General features: G+C 33.8%; 1 protein-coding gene across 1 annotated transcript in view; it reads left to right on the forward strand.

Moving 5' to 3' along the window:
• The window catches only part of CADM2 (cell adhesion molecule 2), a 391,593-nt gene that overhangs the window by 263,610 nt on the left and 107,928 nt on the right, over nucleotides 1–20,055 (forward strand). Inside the window, exon 7 of the mRNA XM_052638191.1 lies at nucleotides 18,697–18,875. Within this exon, the coding sequence (XP_052494151.1) occupies nucleotides 18,697–18,875 (179 nt within the window). The remainder of the gene's footprint in view (nucleotides 1–18,696; nucleotides 18,876–20,055) is intronic.

Here is a 20,055-nt window from a genome sequence, read left to right on the forward strand (position 1 = left end):
CATAAAGTCAGCCCTTCATTAATAAATGTTACAGAGAATTTAAATCATTTTTCCCCCCACTTTCTGTCCTGATATCTAGAGAAGTATAAACTTGTCTCAATTAATTAATTAAAAATTAAAGGCAGTATAATCAGTTTTTTTGTAAAGTGTTTTAAAGGAATAATACTGGGCAATTAGTTCTAAGTGCTCATAATTTAAAATATACATATATATATATCCATGTGCTGTCCTTTCATATGAATTACTTTTCTGAGGCCCATATGGTCTTTTGCTTCCATCTCATGGCTTCAGAATTTAATCACACATTGACACTCTGGAAACACATAAGTGGTTATCTTGGAAATGAGACCGAATATATTTGTTTTTGTTTTTGAAACAAGAAGCTGACTCCTGGTAATCTCCACTGCTGTTATTTAGGCTGGGCATCTGTGGTGTGCTGGGCACTCAATCATTTTCAATTAAATGAGCCTATGTCTCATGAAAGTTACACGAGAGCTTGCAGAATCATGATTATAGATCCATAGAGGAAATGTACTTTTGAACATTTCCAGGTAAGCAATTTTCTTGCAACAAAAACCCAATTATTTTGAGGGATTATGTAAATGTTCAGTGGAAAACTCCAACACTAAAGAATCCTCTCTATTTTTAAGACTCCATTGTGGAGCGATGTCGTCATTTACTTGATTAAATTTTTGAGCTCATGGACTTTAAAATGTTTTTTTGATATATTAATTATGAGATTGCATCTAAGCATGTTACCCTTTATTTAAAGCTCTGTAAACACTGCTTTTGTGTTTATATAAAACAGTCATCAAAATGGTAATTGTAGAAAAGGTATAGAAACAAAAATCACTCTTAATGTATAAAAGTTGAAATATTATACTTTATCCTTGATTGAAAAGCATGTTAACCCATTGCTCAACAAGTCCCATTCAATAAGAATTGCTTTTTCTTTTTGCATTTTTTCCCATAATATTATTTGTTTCATAAAGCTATAGTTATTAATAATATCCTTCTAGTGATCACCAGTTAGCTTACTCTGAAGTGCATTACTTTGTGCTTGTGGTAAATCTCTTGACTATAATTTTTGCAAATAAATGTAGAGAACAAAATGTGAATTAATTCAGAATCACTGCATATATTTAGTATTATTTCAATTAATGGTGCAACTGAGAAAATTTTTATACTGTGAAAAGCCATTTATTTGAATGACCTAAAGAAATTTTCTTGCATTATATGTGTTTTAACACAGTATGGTATATAGTAACTCACTTTTCTAGATATAACTTTATCATTCATGAACCTCTAAACTTCGAAGTTTAAAAAAAATTTAAACAGCAAGTTCCCAAACTGTAGAAAGTGAACATGTACAAATACCTCCAATTAGAATGAAGAGAATCTGTCAGTGATTGTTGATAGCCTTGAAAGCCAAACTCTTTCAAATACAAAGTACCAGAAATCTCTGGGAAACTTTAAGGAAAGGAGAAAGGAGAGAGAAAGATGAAATTAAAAAAAAAGGCAGGAGAAAAGGACAGACTCTTGTGACTTGTGATCAGCAGATTTTTCTAAAATGGTGAGCTGTGATGGACTTTAGCACCACCCCTGAAAATTACAGGTACACAGATGAACATAGTGAGGTGGCCATAAGGAAACGAGATTAAAACTATAATAGTTTTGAGTTTAGGGACAAAGGGGCTTTCCCAGGTGCCTCTAGTGGTAAAAAGTCCACCTGCCAATGCAGGGGATGCAAGAAATGAGGGTTGCAGGGACAGAAGAGCCTGGTGGGCTACAGTCCGTGGGGTTGCAGAGAAATGACGAAGCAACTGAGTACATTGCATGCTGCACACAGGCACAAAACGACCTAGAGACCATAGGAACTCACAGTAGGTCACAAATTCGAAGTTTCAAAGAGTGACATTAATGAGTCATCAGATTAATTTTAACTGCCACCCCCCACTTTTAAATTCTGACAGGCGTACACTTGAAACTAAGAACATTGTGAATTAAATATACTTCAGATTTAAAAACTGAATTGCATTATGTCCGACTTTTTGCAATCCCATGGATTGGGATTCTTTGTCCATGGAACTTTCCAGGCAAGAATACTGGAGTGGGTTGCCATTTCCTACTCCAGGGGATCTTCTTGACCCAGGCATCGAACTGATGTCTCTTGTGTTTCCTGCATTGGCAGGTGGATTCTTTACCACTGGTGCCACCAGGGAAGCCTAAAAATCCTTTTTAAAAGCCAAGATACAATGGAAAAATAATATTGAGCCGGCCAAAAAGTTTGTTTGGGTTTTTCCATAAGCTATTACAGAAAAATATGAATGAAATAGAATAGGAAAAGAACACGCTTTTATTTCTTGTACATATGCTTATGCATTATGTAAAGTTGTAAAATATATTTTTTCCTGTAGGATTTGAAAAATGTTAAGTTAACCCTAACTGGTGAAACTGGGTCTTGGGGACATTCAGGAAAAGAACAAGCTAAATCCTGATCACTTTAGGTCCTCTAAAACTATCAGTACACAAAAATGTGTGTTCTAACTGAAGAGATCTTAGCTCCAAAAAACCAACTGAATGGCACTAAGTATGTTGTGATTAATAATGCAGAAAAATTCCATCCTTTGAGAATGATTTCATTCAAATGATTAAAATATAGTTGCAAATGTTTTCATCTTAAATTTCAATTATCTCCAGCATTTACTTACATGGAGGATTTAATTCCCCAGTTACCAGATAAATGATGTGCACTTTTACTTTTCCAAGACCATTGGTTTTAATATTAGCAAAGAAATAAGTCATGGAGCAGAAGCAGTTCTGTAATGGTGACACAGTGTTTAACATAAGTATTAGATCTTATAAGGTCAATTAACACAATTTTATAGTAGTGAAAGTAATGGATTGTAAAGTAACTCTTATATGAAAAATAGGACCCTCTTATTGCAACATGCCCTTTAATCTGAATGATTTTCATACATCTGGCTGAATAGAATGCTTATAGATACATTTCATATGGTATCAAATTGATTTTATAATGTACACAGGTTGAGAAAGTGACAGATTCTGAGAAACTCAGACTCATAAGTTCTTGATTTAAACAACCTGAAAATGTTCCAAAGTCTGTCTTAGTCAAAGGAAGTTTCTAGGAATTACTAATTTTCAAAGACATTGAATATTTTCTTAAGAAAATATTAAAAAAAAATCATAGTGATTTTAAGCTTAATATACATACACAGAGGGGCTTATTATTGTATGGATGAGGGAATGAATGTTTACTTAAGATTTCTTGATCTTTTAACCAGGAATTAATATTCTGTGTTTACCAAAGTGGGGGAAAAAATGTTAAGTGTAGATAAGGGATCGGTAATTGTTTTGCTTTAGCACAAAGTCCTTGAGAGATTAGCTTAAGCATTTGTCACAAATTTGAATGTTTTTCCTTCAGTGCTAAAATCTGTCACTTCTTCAGGATCATAGCAATCTTATCTTTTCTGGGGATAATCTTTTATTTGTTGTGCCACAAATTGTCTGGAATTATACAGTTTATATTGTGAATTCTCTGTTTCTCAAAAGTGTTACAATAATTATCAGTGAACACTACCTTATCAGTAAGAAGTGGTCCAGGATTTCACAGGCACTCTAAAAAAATGCCATTATTTTCAAGTTGTCTAAAGAGCACTTACCTCTTGCATATAGGTTATTTTCTATTTCTACTGCAAGCCTCTAAACTTGTAGGCAAGAAGTACCTTAAAAAATCAGAATTAAGTAGCATGTGCTCAGATTAATCAGGATGGAAGAAATCCATTTTATATTTTCACTTGAGATTTTAAGTCTAATGATGAAGTTAACATTGATGATATTGTCCCATTTACATTGAATCTTTAATGTAATGATACTCCTCCTACCTGACACTATACTAGTACAATTATTGATTTCCAGAATTTACATGAGTAGATACGTTCAGAATCAGACTTTCAACTTGTAATTTAATGAAACAAGCAGCCTGGATTTTCTGCTTCAAACCAACTTCATTCGTCACTGCATTAAACACCTTTGACCCTATCAGGCAGAAGTACCGATGATGGTATTTGAGAGGGGACTTCATTGTTGATCCTTTCAACAGGAATCACTGGGATTCTCAAACTGCCATAGAAGGGAAAAAATTGCTTTTCATAGAAAAGAATTTTTCAAGTATGGGAAATATCATGTTTATTCTGAGCAAGAATTAAGGGTTATAGCAAGGATACAGCAAGAGATTGAAGAACACACCCAGAGATGTCTAAAATCAAGAGAGTAGAGACCAATGAAGAAGAAAGCTACAGAACCCTTTTACTCTTTCTCCCTCTCTCTCTCTCACACACACACACACAAATACACAAGGACATATTTATTAAATGAGATGCAAATAACTTCAACAAGCTAGAAGTACAATGGAAATTTACATATTTTAAGGAGAAGCAGTTAAATAATTTTCTTTAACTGTGTGATTTCAAGTCATATTTTTTTTCATTTTGTCCCCTCTTCGCTTACTGTACTAATCCAGCCCTAAATATTTGAAATGTTAGGACAGAGCCAACTTAACAGTTGATGATACCATCTGTATCAAAATATAGATTGTGAAAAAATAAATATTTAAAATATTATGTTAAAGAGTTAGAAAAGGCAGAAATGTGTAGATATAATCATATTTTAATCATTTATGATAATTCTTGAGGCATATTTCCACCTATCAGAAAAACAAAACAATTTTTTTAGTCATGAAAGTCTCAAAGACCCAATAATGAAGTTTATTTTGCTTTAAAATCGCCTTTCATTGCTCTTCGTGTGCATTTTTCCATGATAATTTCAAGAACAGTATTTTTAAAACAAGCCATTCACCTTTTCATTCTTTTTTTTTTTTCAATTAGTTTAGATATTCTGACAGAGAAGACAGAAAAGTTGGGTTCATTAGGGCTGATAATTAACCAGTTAACTACCATGGATGGGAAAGGAAAAAAAAGTATTAATAGCATAGTAATACTAATGAAAGACAGGTAAAATTAGCAAGGGATCAGAAAATAAAGGTAAATGGTGGGCTCACTAGTTAGGATTGGAGGCTTTGATGATGAGCTGAATAGTGAGCTGAAAAATGGGAGGTTGAGATTGAAAAAAACTGAAATAAACAAGAAAGTGAAGAAATGATAATGACAAAGTTTAGTGCGGGGTTATGGCTGAGTAGTGCTAACATAAGATTATTGGAAATGAGAAGTTTGGGGAACTGAGAGGTCAAGATATTGGATGTGATTTAAATGTAAGTATGTAGGTCAATGAATATTTAAAGAAATTCTTTTTCATTCCTATGATATTAGTTTCTTTTGACTTCTCTCAGACATACTGGATTTCATTCTCTCTTTTCTCATTTCCTAAATAAAAGTATTCTAATGTATCTGGTAAAACTGCTCCTTTGTGTTCTTTCCTCAGCTTGGACACTTGCTTGGCTCCAATCTCTCTATAAAAAACTCCAGTCCTGCCCTATGCTCAAATTTCCAATTTCTCATTCCCTTATTGCTGGATAGATATGCATTTCTTAACTTTCTTCTAGCACTGAATTTAGCTTTTCTCATATGGTGCTAGTGATAGAGAATCCTTTTGCCAAAGCAGGAGACATAAGAGACCCAGGTTCAATCCTTGGGCCAGGAAGATAACCTAGAAAAGGAAATAGCAACCCACCCTAGTATTCATGGGTGGAAAATTCCATGGACAAAGGAGCCTGGCAGGATGCAGTCCATGTGTTCACAAAGAGTCAGCCAGGACTTACGACTAAACAACAAAATAATGAGATCATCAGCTTTTCCTTTGTGCTGTAAGTGTTTGTTTCCAATCTGGTTTGTTTTGCTAGTTTGTCATTTATTTGATTAGTTGGGCAGTCTTGCATCGTTATTTTTTTTTCCTATTTAGGACTAGAATTGTTCTTATGATACAGATTAGACTCCATGAAGAGAGTTTCTCCTCTCTTTTCATTCAGTTGTTTAGTTGCTCAGTTGTGTCTGACTCTTTCAGACCCCATGGACTGCAGAACACCACGCTGCCCTGTCCACCACCAACTCCCAGAGCTTGTTCAAACTCATGTCCATGAAGTCGGTGATAGCACCCAACCATCTCATTCTCTGTTATCCCCTTCCCCTGCCTTCAATCTTTCCCAGAATCAGGGTTTTTCCAATGAGCTGGTTCTTTGCATCATGTGGCCAAAGTATTGGAGCTTCAGCTTCAGCATCAGGCTTTCCAATGAATATTCAGGACTGATTTCCTTGAGGATTGACTGGTTAGATCTCCTTGCAGTCCAAGGGACTCTCAAGAGTCTTATCCAGCACCACAGTTTAAAGCATCAATTCTTTGGCACTCAGCTTTTTTTATGGTCCAACTCTCACATCCATAAATGACTACTGGAAAAACCATAGCTTTGACTAGATGGACCTTTGTTGGCAAAGTAAAGTCTATGCTTTTTAATATGCTGTCTAGGTTGGTCATAGCTTTTTTTCTAAGGAGCAGGCATCTTTTAATTTCATGGCTACAATCACCATCTGCAGTGATTTTGGAGCCCCCCCCAAAATAAAGTCTGTCACTCTTTTCATTGTTTTCCCATCTATTTGTCATGAAATGATGGAACTGGATGCCATGATCTTAGTTTTTTGAATGTTGAGTTTTAAGTCAGCTTTTTCACTCTCCTCTTTCACTTTCATCAGGAAGCTCTTCAGTTCCTCTTTGCTTTCTGCCATAAGGGTGGTGTCATCTGCGTATCTAAGGTTATTGCTATTTCTCCTGGCAATCTTGATTCCAGGTTGTGCTAGATCCAGCCCAGCATTTCACATGATATACTCTGCATATAAGTTAAATAAGTCGGGTGACTATATACAACCTCGACATACTCCTTTCCCCATTTGAAACCAATCCATTGTTTCATGTCTGGTTCTAACTGTTGCTTCTTGACCTGCATGCAGCTTTCTCAGGAGGCAGGTCAGGTGGTCTGGCATTCCCATCTCCTTAGGAATTTTCCACAGTTTGTTGTGATCTACGCAGTCAAAGGCTTTGGCATAGCCAATAAAGCAGAAATAGATGTTTCTGGAACTCTCTTGCTTTTTTGATGATTGACTGGATGTCGGCAATTTGCTCTCTGGTTCCTCTCCCTTTTCTAAATCCAGCTTGAATATCTGGAAGTTCATGGTTCACATGCTGTTGAATCTTGGCTTAGAGAATTTTGACTATTACTTTGCTGGCATGTGAAACGAGTGCAATTGTGGAGTAGTTTGAGCATTCTTTGGCATTGCCTTTCTTTGGGATTGGAATGAAAATTGATCTTTTCCAGTCCTGCGGCCACTGCTGAGTTTTTCAAATTTGCTGACATATTGAGTGCAGCACTTTAATAGCATTATCTTTTAGGTCTTGAAATAGCTCAGCTGAAATTCCATCACCTCCACTAAATTTGTTTTTAGTGATGCTCCCTAAAGCTCACTTAACATCAGACTCCTGGATATGTGGCCCTAGGGGAGTGATCACACCACTGTGGTTATCTGGGTCATTAACATCTTTTTTGTATAGTCCTTCTGTGTATTCTTGCCACCTTTTCTTAATATTTTCGGCTTCTGTTAGATCCATTCTGTTTCTGTCCTTTATTGTGCCCATCTTTGCATGAAGTGCTTCCTTGGTATGTCTAATTTTCTTGAAGAGATCTCTAGTTTTTCTTATTCTATTGTTTTCCTCTATTTCTTTGCATTGATCGTTGAGGAAGGCTTTCTTATCTCTCTTTGGTATTCTTTGGGACTCTGCATTCAGATGGATATATCCTTTCTTTCTTCATTTGCTGTTAGCTTCTCTTCTCTTGTCAGCTATTTGTAAGGTCTCCTCAGACAACCATTTTGCCTTTTTGCATTTCTTTTTCTTGAGGATGCTTTTGATCACCGCCTCCTGTGTAATGTCAGGAACCTCTTTCTGTAGTTCTTCAGGCACTCTGTCTATCAAATCTAATCCCTTGAATCTATTTCTCACTTCCACTGTATAACTGTAAGGGATTTGATTTAGGTCATACCTGATTGGTCTAGTGGTTTTCCTTACTTTCTTCAATTTAAGTCTGATTTTGCAATAAAGCATTCATGATCTGAGCCACAGTCAGCTCCCGGTCTTATTTTTTCTGACTGTATAGAGCTTCTCCATCTTCAGCTGCAAAGAATATAATCAATCAGAATTCAGTACTGACCCTCTGGTGATGTCCATGTGTAAAGTCATCTTTTGTGCTGTTGGAAGAGGGTGTTTGCTATGACCAGTGTGTTCTCTTGGCAAAATTATGTTAGCCTTTGCCCTGATTCATTTTGTACTCCTAGGCCAAAATTGCCTGTTACTCCAGGCATCTCTTGACTTCCAGCTTTTGCTTTCCAGTCTCCTATAATGAAAAGGACATCTTTTTTGGGTGTTAGTTCTAGAAAGTCTTGTAAGTCTTCATAGAACTATTCAACTTCAGCTTCTTCAGCATTAGTGGTTGGGGCATAGATTTGGATTTCTCTTATATTGCATGGTTTGCCTTGGAAATGAACAGCGCTCATTCTGTCATTTATGAGACTGCACCCAAGTACTGCATTTTGGACTCTTCTGTTGACTTTGAGGGCTACTCCATTTCTTCTAAGGGATTCTTACCCACAGTAGTAGATATAATGGTCATCTGAATTAAATTCACCCTTTCCAGTCCATTTTAGTTCACTGATTTCTCAAATGTCTTTTCATTTACACCATATATTTTCTGGTTCCAAAAAGTTATGTTTATTTTCCCAAGGGCTCTCCTATTTTATCCTATTATTGTGTGTTTTCTTTTATTATTGTTCCAAAATTATGTAAAACTTTATTTTCTATCTTCAGAACTCTGTATACTGGCTCTGCATTGAATTTTTCTTTTTCTGATATTTCACACTGGTATTTTTAAAGAAATTAATAATTTTATCAGATATATTATTTAATAACATAGATATCTCCTATCAGAAATATTTACTTCTTAAAAGCCTTAACAAAGTATTTTTATTTTTAATGAATATCTGGATTTTTCACATGATACCCAAAGCCAGGGTTGAGTGCCAGGCTAACTAATGTACCATTCTAAATGTATTATGTTTTTAACTTGCACATTTCTATTCCAAACTTTTCTGTTTCTTTGCTTTTTTTCACCCTCCTCTTTATGATCAGAATTTTCTCTACCATATTTCATTTTGTCTCTCATGTTAGTGGCACCATCCTGGTCTAATACTAAAATAATACTTTTTCATGTTTAGCTTTATATCATATTAACTTTGTCTTGGACTAAGCTTCTTAGCATATTTGATCCTATTCCTTAATATCAACTTACATCTTGGCTTTTGATTTTATTACTTCCAACTCAGTCATTACATCAAGCACTTTTAATTTTGCCCTTTCTTAGTTTGTTATCTTAGCCTATAACAATATCACCTATTAACTCTATACTCTTTCCTGGAATTCATGATATTTAAATTCATCTCTTCAACCATATGGCCCCTGGAAGGCAAATATAACTAGGATTCTGACTGTTCTTGAGTTGGCATCTTCCATTTTTAACACTTAAAATCCTGCTATAATTTAAGACATGAATCAAGAGCTATATCTTTCATAAAGCCTGTTGCAGTACAGTGCTGTTAATACAGATATGATGAATCTTTATTGTGTTTTATAACTCATTTATGCCACTTACTATAACCTGCCAAATATTATGCTTGATTATATATATCTTATATAAACTACTGAAATATAAATCATAGAGAACAGATATTATATTATTTTCCTTATATCCCTCATAATTCCTGGTTTAAAACTTGTATTGATTTGTTTATGGATCCTTATTAGATAATAATTGTGCAAACTTATGAAGTAACTAGTCAAAAATATGTAGGAAAATTTAAATTAACAACAAAAATATTCATTGATTTCTTATGTGTGTTAGGATGTAAGTGTAAGAATAGGATATTTTCTGGTAATTAAACCCTTCAAGACTTATTGAAGATTACTATAAGCATGTCTGAAGTTTTGTTTTGCCTTAAGCAAAATCATATCTATAAAGACAGACACATAAGTGTTTAATCGATCATGTTTTTAAATAAACCTCAATTGTGACAAGTAAAACATTCAAAGTTAAGTTGGCTAATAGTAAAAGTTATTTGATGTTTTAAGAATTGCTCCCATGAAAAGTATAAAATCAATATCAGAAAAAAAAAGAAAACAAATTTCATTATGATTAAGTTGCACAACAATAAAATCTGAGGAAAAACCACAGCTTGATGTATTCTCCAAAGGCCTAGATCTATATTTTACAATAATTAAGAATATGCCTTTGAATAAATATAAAAAGTTACTTACAAACTATGTCAGAAATACCTTGTTTGATCCTCAGTAACAAAATAACTCTTTATGTATCTTTAACTTTGAAATGATCAACATAATGAATAACTCCAAAGTAATCCTTTTCAGTCTCTTAGTTTATATACCATGTCCTTTGCCTAAAACTAAGACTCATTATAAAATTATAGCTTGAATTAGTTTCACAGCTTCAAGAAAGGCTACTCCTTGAACTTCCTTTGTGTTTTTATTTTAAATTTTAAAAAAGGAGGAAGCAACCCCATCTTCTGTTTTCATATTTTCTTTTTGTTTTTCTCTTCACTTGGCTGACATAGTTTGACTGTGGTTTATGAATGTAATCTCCATGTACCCAACAGAGATTATCTGGGCTAGATTTTTCTCAGAATACTCCCTATAGGAACCCAATAAAATTAAAATTCTAAACTTGAACCCGATTTCGAACCCACTTGTCGATTAATTTGCATTTAATTTCTCTACTTCCAGTTCTCTAAAAATTTGATAGCATGATGCTATGGTTTTGATAACAGACTCTGTGGTATAATTTCTTGACTACAAAGTTTATTTAAAACAAAAAAAAGAATCAAGATGTTTATATAACTCTCACTACCTTCTTTTTCATTAGGGTAAAAATATGATAAGAATTAGAGGGTTAAAAATAAATTCCAGATTATGGAAGCTTCAATCACATTTACTGCCACCTGTGGAATTTCTAAACTGAAATAAAAGCATCAGTCATCTTCATGTGCCATAAAAGTGCATAAGGTCCCAAGTTATTAACTATGCATTCATGTTTTGTCTTATATTAAAGGAAGTACAAGATATATGTAATTATAGTATGTAACTTCTTTCCTTTTCTTTGAACCAGAACAAGACATTTACTTGAATGCTATTACAGTGACTTTTTTTTGTTTGTTTGTTTTTGCTTTCATCTAGAAAAAGTAAGTTAATTTTCATAGGATTAATTTTAAAATTAGAACCCAACATGCACTGTGCTTTTGGAGGAAAAGTCACTGCAGAATTCAAGGGGGATGTAGCCATTCAGGAAAAAGAAGACACCAGAGCATATATCCATTCCAAAATCGGAAGATATTTTACTACTATCCACTTTTTAAATTTTTGTTTTTTTATTTTACTGGGTTTTCATTACTGCATGGGCTTTCTCTAGTTGTGGTGATTGCAGAGAATCACCTTTTAGTTGCAATGTGTGGAACTCCTCCTGTTGCAGGACATGGGGTTTAGGGTGCACAGACTTCAGATGTCGTGGCACATGGGCTCAGTAGTTGTGGCTCCTGGGCTCTAGAGAACAAGCTTAATAGCCGTGGTACAGGGTGCTTAGCTGCTCTGCTCCATGGCATATGGAATCTTCCTGGATCAGAAATTGAACCCATGTCTCCTGCACTGGCCTGCAGACTCTTTACCACTGAGTTACCAAGGAAGACTCCACCCTCCATCCAAATTTGTAAGGATATTAAAATTCTTTCCTTAGAAGATCTGTATTATGGGATGGATATTTCTATAACTGAACTGCTTATTCTTTATTCTTCTTGAGCATTAAAGAGAAAAATGAGAGCTTTGAAGGCAAAACTCATCAATAGTCTCAGCAATAGGTATTCTCATCAATACCTAGGGAGTGAATGAGTTCATGTACTGTTGGGAGAGTTAGAGGGATTGTTACTGTGGCATAACTTTACAGAATAAATATCTGAATGACTACCTCAAGAGTTTGGGTGGATATTAGTAATCATGTTTATATCAAGGTCAAATTTTAAATAAACCAATAGTCTGAGAAAGTTGTGGCAATTCCTTCCAACACTAATTTATAAATAAGGAATTGTTAAAGATAGGAGATTCTCCTATTCAGTTCAGTTCAGTTCAGTCCCTCAGTCGTGTCCGACTCTTTGCGACCCCATGAATGGCAGCACGCTAGACCTCCCTGTCCATCATCAACTCCCGGAGTTCACACAAACTCATGTGCATCGAATTGGTGATGCCATCCAGCCATCTCATCCTCTGTCGTCCACTTCTCCTCCCAGCATCAGGGTCTTTTCCAATGAGTCAACTCTTTGCATGAGGTGGCCAAAGTACTGGAGCTTCAGCCTCCGCATCAGTCTTTCCAATGAACACCCAGGACTGGTCTCCTTTAGAATGGACTGGTTGGATCTCCTTGCAGTCCAAGGGACTCTCAAGAGTTTTCTCCAACACTATAGTTCAAAAGCATCAATTCTTCAGCGCTCAGTTTTCTTCACAGTCCAACTCTCACATCCATACATGACCACAGGGAAAACCATAGCCTTGACTAGACGGACCTTTGTTGGCAAAGTAATGTCTCTGCTTTTCAATATGCTATCTAGGTTGGTCATAAGTTTTCTTCCAAGGAGTAAGCGTCTTTTAATTTCATAGCTGCAATCACCATCTGCAGTGATTTTAGAGCCCATAAAAATAAAGCCTGACATTGTTTTCACTGTTTTCCCATCTATTTGCCATGAAGTGATGGGACCTGATGCCATGCTCTTAGTTTTCTGAATGTTGAGCTTTAAGCCAACTTTTTCACTCTCCTCTTTCACTTTGATCAAGAGGCTTTTTAGTTCCTCTTCACTTTCTGCCATAAGCGTGGTGTCATCTGCATATCTGAGGTAATTGATATTTCTCCTGGCAATCTTAAATATCTAGAAAACAAAATAGTGAATTAATAAAAGATTTTTTTAAAGTCTGTTGAGGTAAAAGCAAGTTAATAAGACTTTAGAATACAATATAGTAAATATACAATCATATTTGATTCCTTTTTAAAAAAAATTAATTTTCTTGCTGTTTTTCTTCTTGCCCTAGGAAGAAACTGCTACACAGCTATCTTTAGGGGTAGAAGAAAAACAAACATCTTTTCAGCCTTATAGATTTGGTAGACAGAACATAGTTCTAATTTTATCTCATATGAAAAATTTCAACTTTTAATTGAAAGTTAATTGCTTTGAAAGGGGCAACTCTCCAGATTGAGGATGTTAAAATTCTTGCTGTGGGGTTATACGTGTGGAGTTACACAGTGTTATCTGATACCTGATGCTCTGTCACCGTCCTGTGACTCCTGGTGTCTGGCTCCTATTCTTTCTCAGCCTTATCCCAGAGTAACTGTAGACTAGAACCACTTTTTAAATGATCTCCTTTGGTCGCCTGAACAGCAGGGAAGATTTTTATTCCTTTGCAGCAAGAAACTCAATCATTTCTAGGTTCCAATTAGAGAAAGCCTAGGGGTCCTTTTTATTAAGATGAAACACAAATTGTATCAAGACTTGCTAAATCACTCAATATTTTTATGGTGAGATTAAGTAGCTTGACCATTTTAAGTACTAATTCAAATATGTGTAGGCTATTTTTAATTGATGCATAAACTCTAACGTCCATTTTGTTAAAATTTCATTTTATGGTATTAACTTTCTTTTGCCACCTTGAAGATTTATGATACAGTGTATGATAGAGAATCCTGTAATGTTCGGTGTCAGCAGTGCCTTATACTGCTAGAATCTCCTGGAACTATTTGTCCAGGTGTTTGTTCATTATTTCCTAAAAGGGAGAATTATCTTTTTTAGAAGAAAAATTTTAAATTGCAACAATGAATAATTTTTCTAGATCTTTATTTTATACACAAATTTAAAATATATATCTAAATTTAATTACATATTTATAGACCGATATGTTTTAGATGTGACTTCAAGCTTACAAACATTAACAGAGAAAAAATTATGACAGTTTGGATTTGGGGAGTATAATTTATTTATGGAAATGCATAGGTATGTGTGTACAATTATCAGCGTGTTTAAAAATCCTAACTTATACATTAAGAAAACATTGCCTCTTAATATAAAATATTTCTGTTGAGCAGTATTTTAAAGATTAATTTTCTAAAATTCAAATTATCCTTAATGTAACCATTATTTTAATGTTGGTCTTATGTGGCTTTGTAGAAAGGACACAGTTTTAATTATTTGTTATATGCAGTAAGTCATAATTTTATTGTGCCAGCTTTTTTCTTCATAAAATGTTAAGGATGAGAATGTTTCAAGATTATCCCATTTATCAGTTTTAAAATAAGAATTAGTAAATTAAAACAGCAACAATAAAATGTGGGATATATGAAGAAAGTTGAGAAGTATTAAGGTTTGACTTTTATTAAAGATGCTATCAGAATAAGTTGTCTATATAACTGGATGATGACATAAATTAGTGTATTATTCTAACTTTTTGGAGAAGTTTTTACTAAAAGAGTAAGTGATTTTCCATCACATTGCTGATCTGCTTATTTTGATACAATTTACAGTATTTATTATTAATTGTTTTACAACTTTTGTCTTTTTTGTGAAAGTTTGCAGAATGAAAAAATATTCTTCATCTTAGAAAAGCTGCCAGGGTCATAGGCACCACTATCAAGACCTATGTTCTATTAATAAATGTATTCACAGCAACAAAAAAGAAGTTCAGTTTTTCACCAAAATAAATAATTAAAGCTTTTTTGAAAATAACTTCCAATGGTAACATAAAATCATGTTTAAAGTTGAAAATGTTAACATAGAAAAACTAGGAAAATATTCATCATGTTAGAATACAAGGGATAGTGGACAAAGCATTGATTGTGCAGTCAGACCAGGGTCTGAGTGCATCTCTAATGTTCTATATTAATATCTGCATTACATTTTTTAAAAACTTTGTTCTTATGAGGATTATAGAAACTACGTAAAGTAATTAGGATAACTACCATTATCAAACATAGTGATAGATACTAATAATTATTTCTATGATTAGTAATTATGTAAGAATGAAATCTTTGAAGACAGAGATTCATGATTCATTTATCCTTTCTTCCCAAAAGCAGGTTTTGAGAATTCTTTGCAAGTATTTGATTAAAGGAAAACTGTCCATTTCTATGAGCTCAGGTTTTTTAGATTCCACACATAAATGAAGTCATATAGTAGCTGTCTTTCTCTCTCTGGCTTTTTCACTTAGCATAATGCCCTTAAGTTTCATCCATATTGTTACAAGGGTCGGAATTTATTTCTTTATGAATGACTGAATAATATTCCATTACTTGTAATTTATTTTCTTTCTTTTTGTAACTACTCAAGTATCTTTTATTTTGCACTTAGGGGCCTCCCTGTCCCCTGTAATTTCTTTATTCATTCGTCAATGGATAGTTTGGTTGGGTCTATGACTTGGCTATTGTGAATAGTGCTAAAATGAATATAAGTACAGATACCTCTTTAAAATAGTGATTTCTTTTCTTTGGATATATACCAACAAATAGAATCAGTGGATCATATGGTAGTTCTATCTTTAATTTTTTGATGAATCTCCTGTGTTGTTGCTTAGTCACTAAGTGTTGTCCATCTTCTTTTGCAATCCCATAAACTAGAGCCCACCAGGCTCCTCTGCACCCGGGATTTCCCAGGCAAGAATACTGGAGTGGTTTGCCACTCCCTCCCCAGGAGATCTTTCTGACCAGGGACTGAACCCACATCTCCTGCATTGACAGGCAGATTCTTTACCAATGAACCACCAGGGAAGCCCCTGAGGAACCCCCTTACTAATTGTTATAGTGGCTGCATCAATTTATATTCCCACTAATGATTTAGGAGGGTTTCCTTTTCCCATAACCTCCTCAACTGTTATTATTTACTGTCTTTATGAAGATAGCCATTCTAGTAGATGTAAGTGTTATCTCCTTCAGGCTTTGATTTGCATTTCCCTGGTTATTAATGATGATTCACATTTCTTCATGTACCTGTTGTCCATTTGTATGCTTTCTTTGGAAAAATATCTCCCGATTCTCTATTTTTAATGAGGTCATTTTTTGTTATTGACTTATGTAAGTTATTTCTTTATTTTGAATATTTACTCTTTATCCTATTAACCTACACATAATAGTTGCAAATAACTTCCTTCTTTCCATAGTTTGCTTTTCATTTTTTAAGTGGTTTCTTTTGCTATGCTGAAGATTTTTTTTTGTTTTTAATTAATTTTTATTTTTACTTTATTTTACTTTACAATACTATATTGGTTTTGCCATACATTGACATGACTCCACCGCGGGTGTTAATTTAAAGTGTTCCTATATGTTTATTTTTTAATTTTTGTTGCCCTTGCTTTTAGTGTTAAATCCAAGAAAAATCATCACCAAGATCAATGTCAAGGAGCTTCTTTCCTGTTTTAGGTTTCCAGTTTTACATTCAAGTGTTTAACACATTTTGAGTTGACTTTTATGATGTAAAACAGAGGCCCAGTTTTACTTTTTGCATGTGGCTATTCAGTTTTTCCAGCCCATTTACTGAAGAGACTGCCCTTTTTGCATAGTATATTCCTGCTTCCTTTGTAAAAAATTAAATGACCATATATGTGTGAGTTTATTTTTGAATTTTCTATTCCATTGATCTATGGGTCTGTATTTTTGCCAATATCATACTGTTTTAATTACTATATCTTTGAAATATCATTTGAAATCAGGAAGTGTGAAACCTCTAGCTTTTTTCCCCTTTCTCAAGATTACTTGCCTATTTGGGGCTTTTTGTTTTTCTGTACATATTTTAGGATTGTCATTTTTATATGAAAAGTTGCCATTAGAACTTTGGTAAAGATTACATTAAATTTGCAGATTGCTTAGGGTACTGTGGACTTTTAATATTAATTCTTTCAATCTATGAACACAGATTATTTTTCTATTTATTTGTCCTCTTCAGTTTCTTTCATTAATATCTTATAGTTTTCAGTGCACAGATCTTTCACTTTCTTGGTCAGGTTTTCTTGGTAAGTATTTTATTCTTTTTGATGCAATTGTAAAATAGGTTGTTTTCTTAATTTCTGTTTCCAATGTTTCATTGATAGCGTTTATAAATTTAATTGATTTTTGTATATTAATTTTGTATTTGTAACTTTAAATTCATTTATTAGTTTTAGCAGTTCTTTCAGTGGAATTATTAGAGTTTCCTGTGTTTAGTTGCTAAGTCATGTCTAAGTCTTTGTGACCCCATTATAGCCCACCAGACTCCTCTGTGCATGAGATTCTCCAGGCAAGAATACTGGAGTGGGTTACGTTTCCTTCTCTAATATATGTTCTCATGTCATCTTCAAATGAAGACAATTTTACTTCTTCATTTTACTTCTTCATTTTCAACTTGATTGTTTTCCTGCTTAAGTGCTATGGCTAGGAATCCCAGTACAATGTTGAATAAAAGTGGCTGGAGGCAGGGGTAGGGGTAGGGGAAATGGGTGAAGATGGTTTAAAGGTACAAAATTCCAATTATAAGATAAGTTCTGAGGATATAATGTATAGCATGCTGATCATAATTAATAATATTTGATCATAAAAGGTATTAAGAGAGTAGATCTTAAAAGTTCTCATCAAAAGAAAAAAAAATATAACCATGTGAGGTGATGGGTATTAAGTAAATTTATTGTGGCAATCACATTTCAACATATATATATATATCAAATCATTATTCTGTGCACTTTAAATTAGTTTAATGTTATGTGTCAATTATATCTCAATAAAACTAAGGGAAATAAAAAGAGAACTTTCAGGAAAAAAAGCCTCTAGGGAGATGAGAAAACATCTAGATGAGAAAACATCCCTAGAAAGGTGAGAGGGAGAAGTTTTAGGTGGTTTCAGGCAAAGCTGTGCCATTATGGTGGCCCCAAATGCAAAGGTATAATTCCAGGTATTTCTGTGAAAGGCTGCTCCAATAGCCCAAAGACAGTCTTCCAGAAGCCAGTAGGTATGAATCATTTAGCCACAGAATCTGGTCCCAGGACCTGTTGTCTATTGGTGACTACTCTAATGACTCTACTAATTAGTTCCTTAATACATGTCTCCTTCGTTAAGGAGAAAAGAATTAAATTATAATTGTTATATCTCCAAATCTTCTGAGTGAGTGTATTATGGTTCTTTTGGCATCTTATAGAAGTTAGCAGGGCTTCCCTGGTGGCTCAGATGGTAAAGAATCTGCCTGCAATGTGGGACACCTGGGTTCTATCCCTGGATTGCGAAGATCCCCTGGAGAAGAGCATGGCAACCCACTCCAGTGTTCTTACCTGGAAAATCCCCATGCACAGAGGAGCCTGGTGTGCCAAAGTCCATGGGGTCACAAAGAGTCAACACGACTGAGTGACTAAGTACAGCACAGAACAGAAATTAGCAAGCCCATGGCTATCCACAAAATGGGTGTTAAATATAAACTGTTTGATTTATTTGAGTCACACAATATGTAACATTTCGTGTATATATTTCTTTCTTTTTTTTTTAAAATCTATATGTATGTTTAAATCCAATAGGCCAGAACCTGTTTTGTGGACAAAGGATGGTGGAGAATTACCAGATCCTGACCGAATGGTTGTGAGTGGTAGGGAGCTAAACATTCTTTTCCTCAACAAAACGGATAATGGTACATACCGATGTGAAGCTACAAATACTATTGGCCAAAGCAGTGCAGAGTATGTTCTCATTGTACATGGTGAGTACCTTTTTGACATTATTATACATGTAAGAATGAATGACCTGAAAAACTGCTAAAATTTATCAAAATCTTTAGAATAATAAACAAATTTAAACAGGTTTTCTTTTTCTTTCAGAAGAACTTCTCATGAGTGTAAATATCTCCAAAATTCACAATTAACATGTTTAAAATTAAATAATAACATAAAATTAAAGCATATATTAGGAAATAAAAAGCTGTTTTGTAAATGATTTTTAATTGCAAATATACTCTATATTATTTGATGGTGACTAGTAAGTCATATTAATGGTTTTCTTTATGCTTTACAAATAAATGCTTTTAATAATAAATCAGAATCATGAAAACTTTCCTTAAGTTAATTTTGGTAGAATTATCATAAAAGTATATTTTATAATCACTATTAGTAGTTTTAGAAAGAATGATAGTATGTCATCGAGATGCAGCAAAGACAGAGCTATACAATACTAATGATAACTGCACTAATTTCTTACGTGTAATAATTAAAACGCCCACAAACATTTTTTTCTCCTCTCATTAGTCTCATATTTTGAGTATATAGAGCAAAATGGCAAAAAGACATGCCAATTCCCAAGATTAGAGAGAATTTCCATTTTCTGTAAACTCCAAAAGTCAGGACAAATTGCTCATGAAGTAGCTTTAACATATTGTTATGAAGATGAACTTTTATGAAATTGATAAATATCACAATAAATGAAGTTAGTCGTTTTTTTTTTTTTCAAGACTTCTCAGAGTTTATTTACAGGGTATAATGTGAATCTCAAGTAGAAAAAAAAGCATTATAGAATGTAAGATTTTTCTCATATATTTCACCAAGAAAACATTTTCTAAGACTAATATGTTCTACATAATATTACAGTATTTGAATGAGTATTGTGTAAAATCTATACAAAGCTGTAATAAATCTAGTGGATCTTAGAAGTTACAGAGTACAGTTATTTAAAATGTTACTCATGAATATAAGTATAAAATAACTGTAAGAAACATGGATTAATTCTATAACTTTCCAAAAAGAGGAATTTGGGGGATAAGTTCCAATTCTTTGTAAGATGATTTAATTTTAGGGGAAAAATAACCCCATTTGTTTTTCCAAAGATACTTATGTTGTTATGATACAGGCCTCAATAATATATTAAATCAATTTACAAAACTTTCTTAT

The sequence above is a fragment of the Budorcas taxicolor genome, chromosome 1, assembly GCF_023091745.1.
Source record: "Budorcas taxicolor isolate Tak-1 chromosome 1, Takin1.1, whole genome shotgun sequence".
NCBI classification, from domain to species: domain Eukaryota; kingdom Metazoa; phylum Chordata; class Mammalia; order Artiodactyla; family Bovidae; genus Budorcas; species Budorcas taxicolor.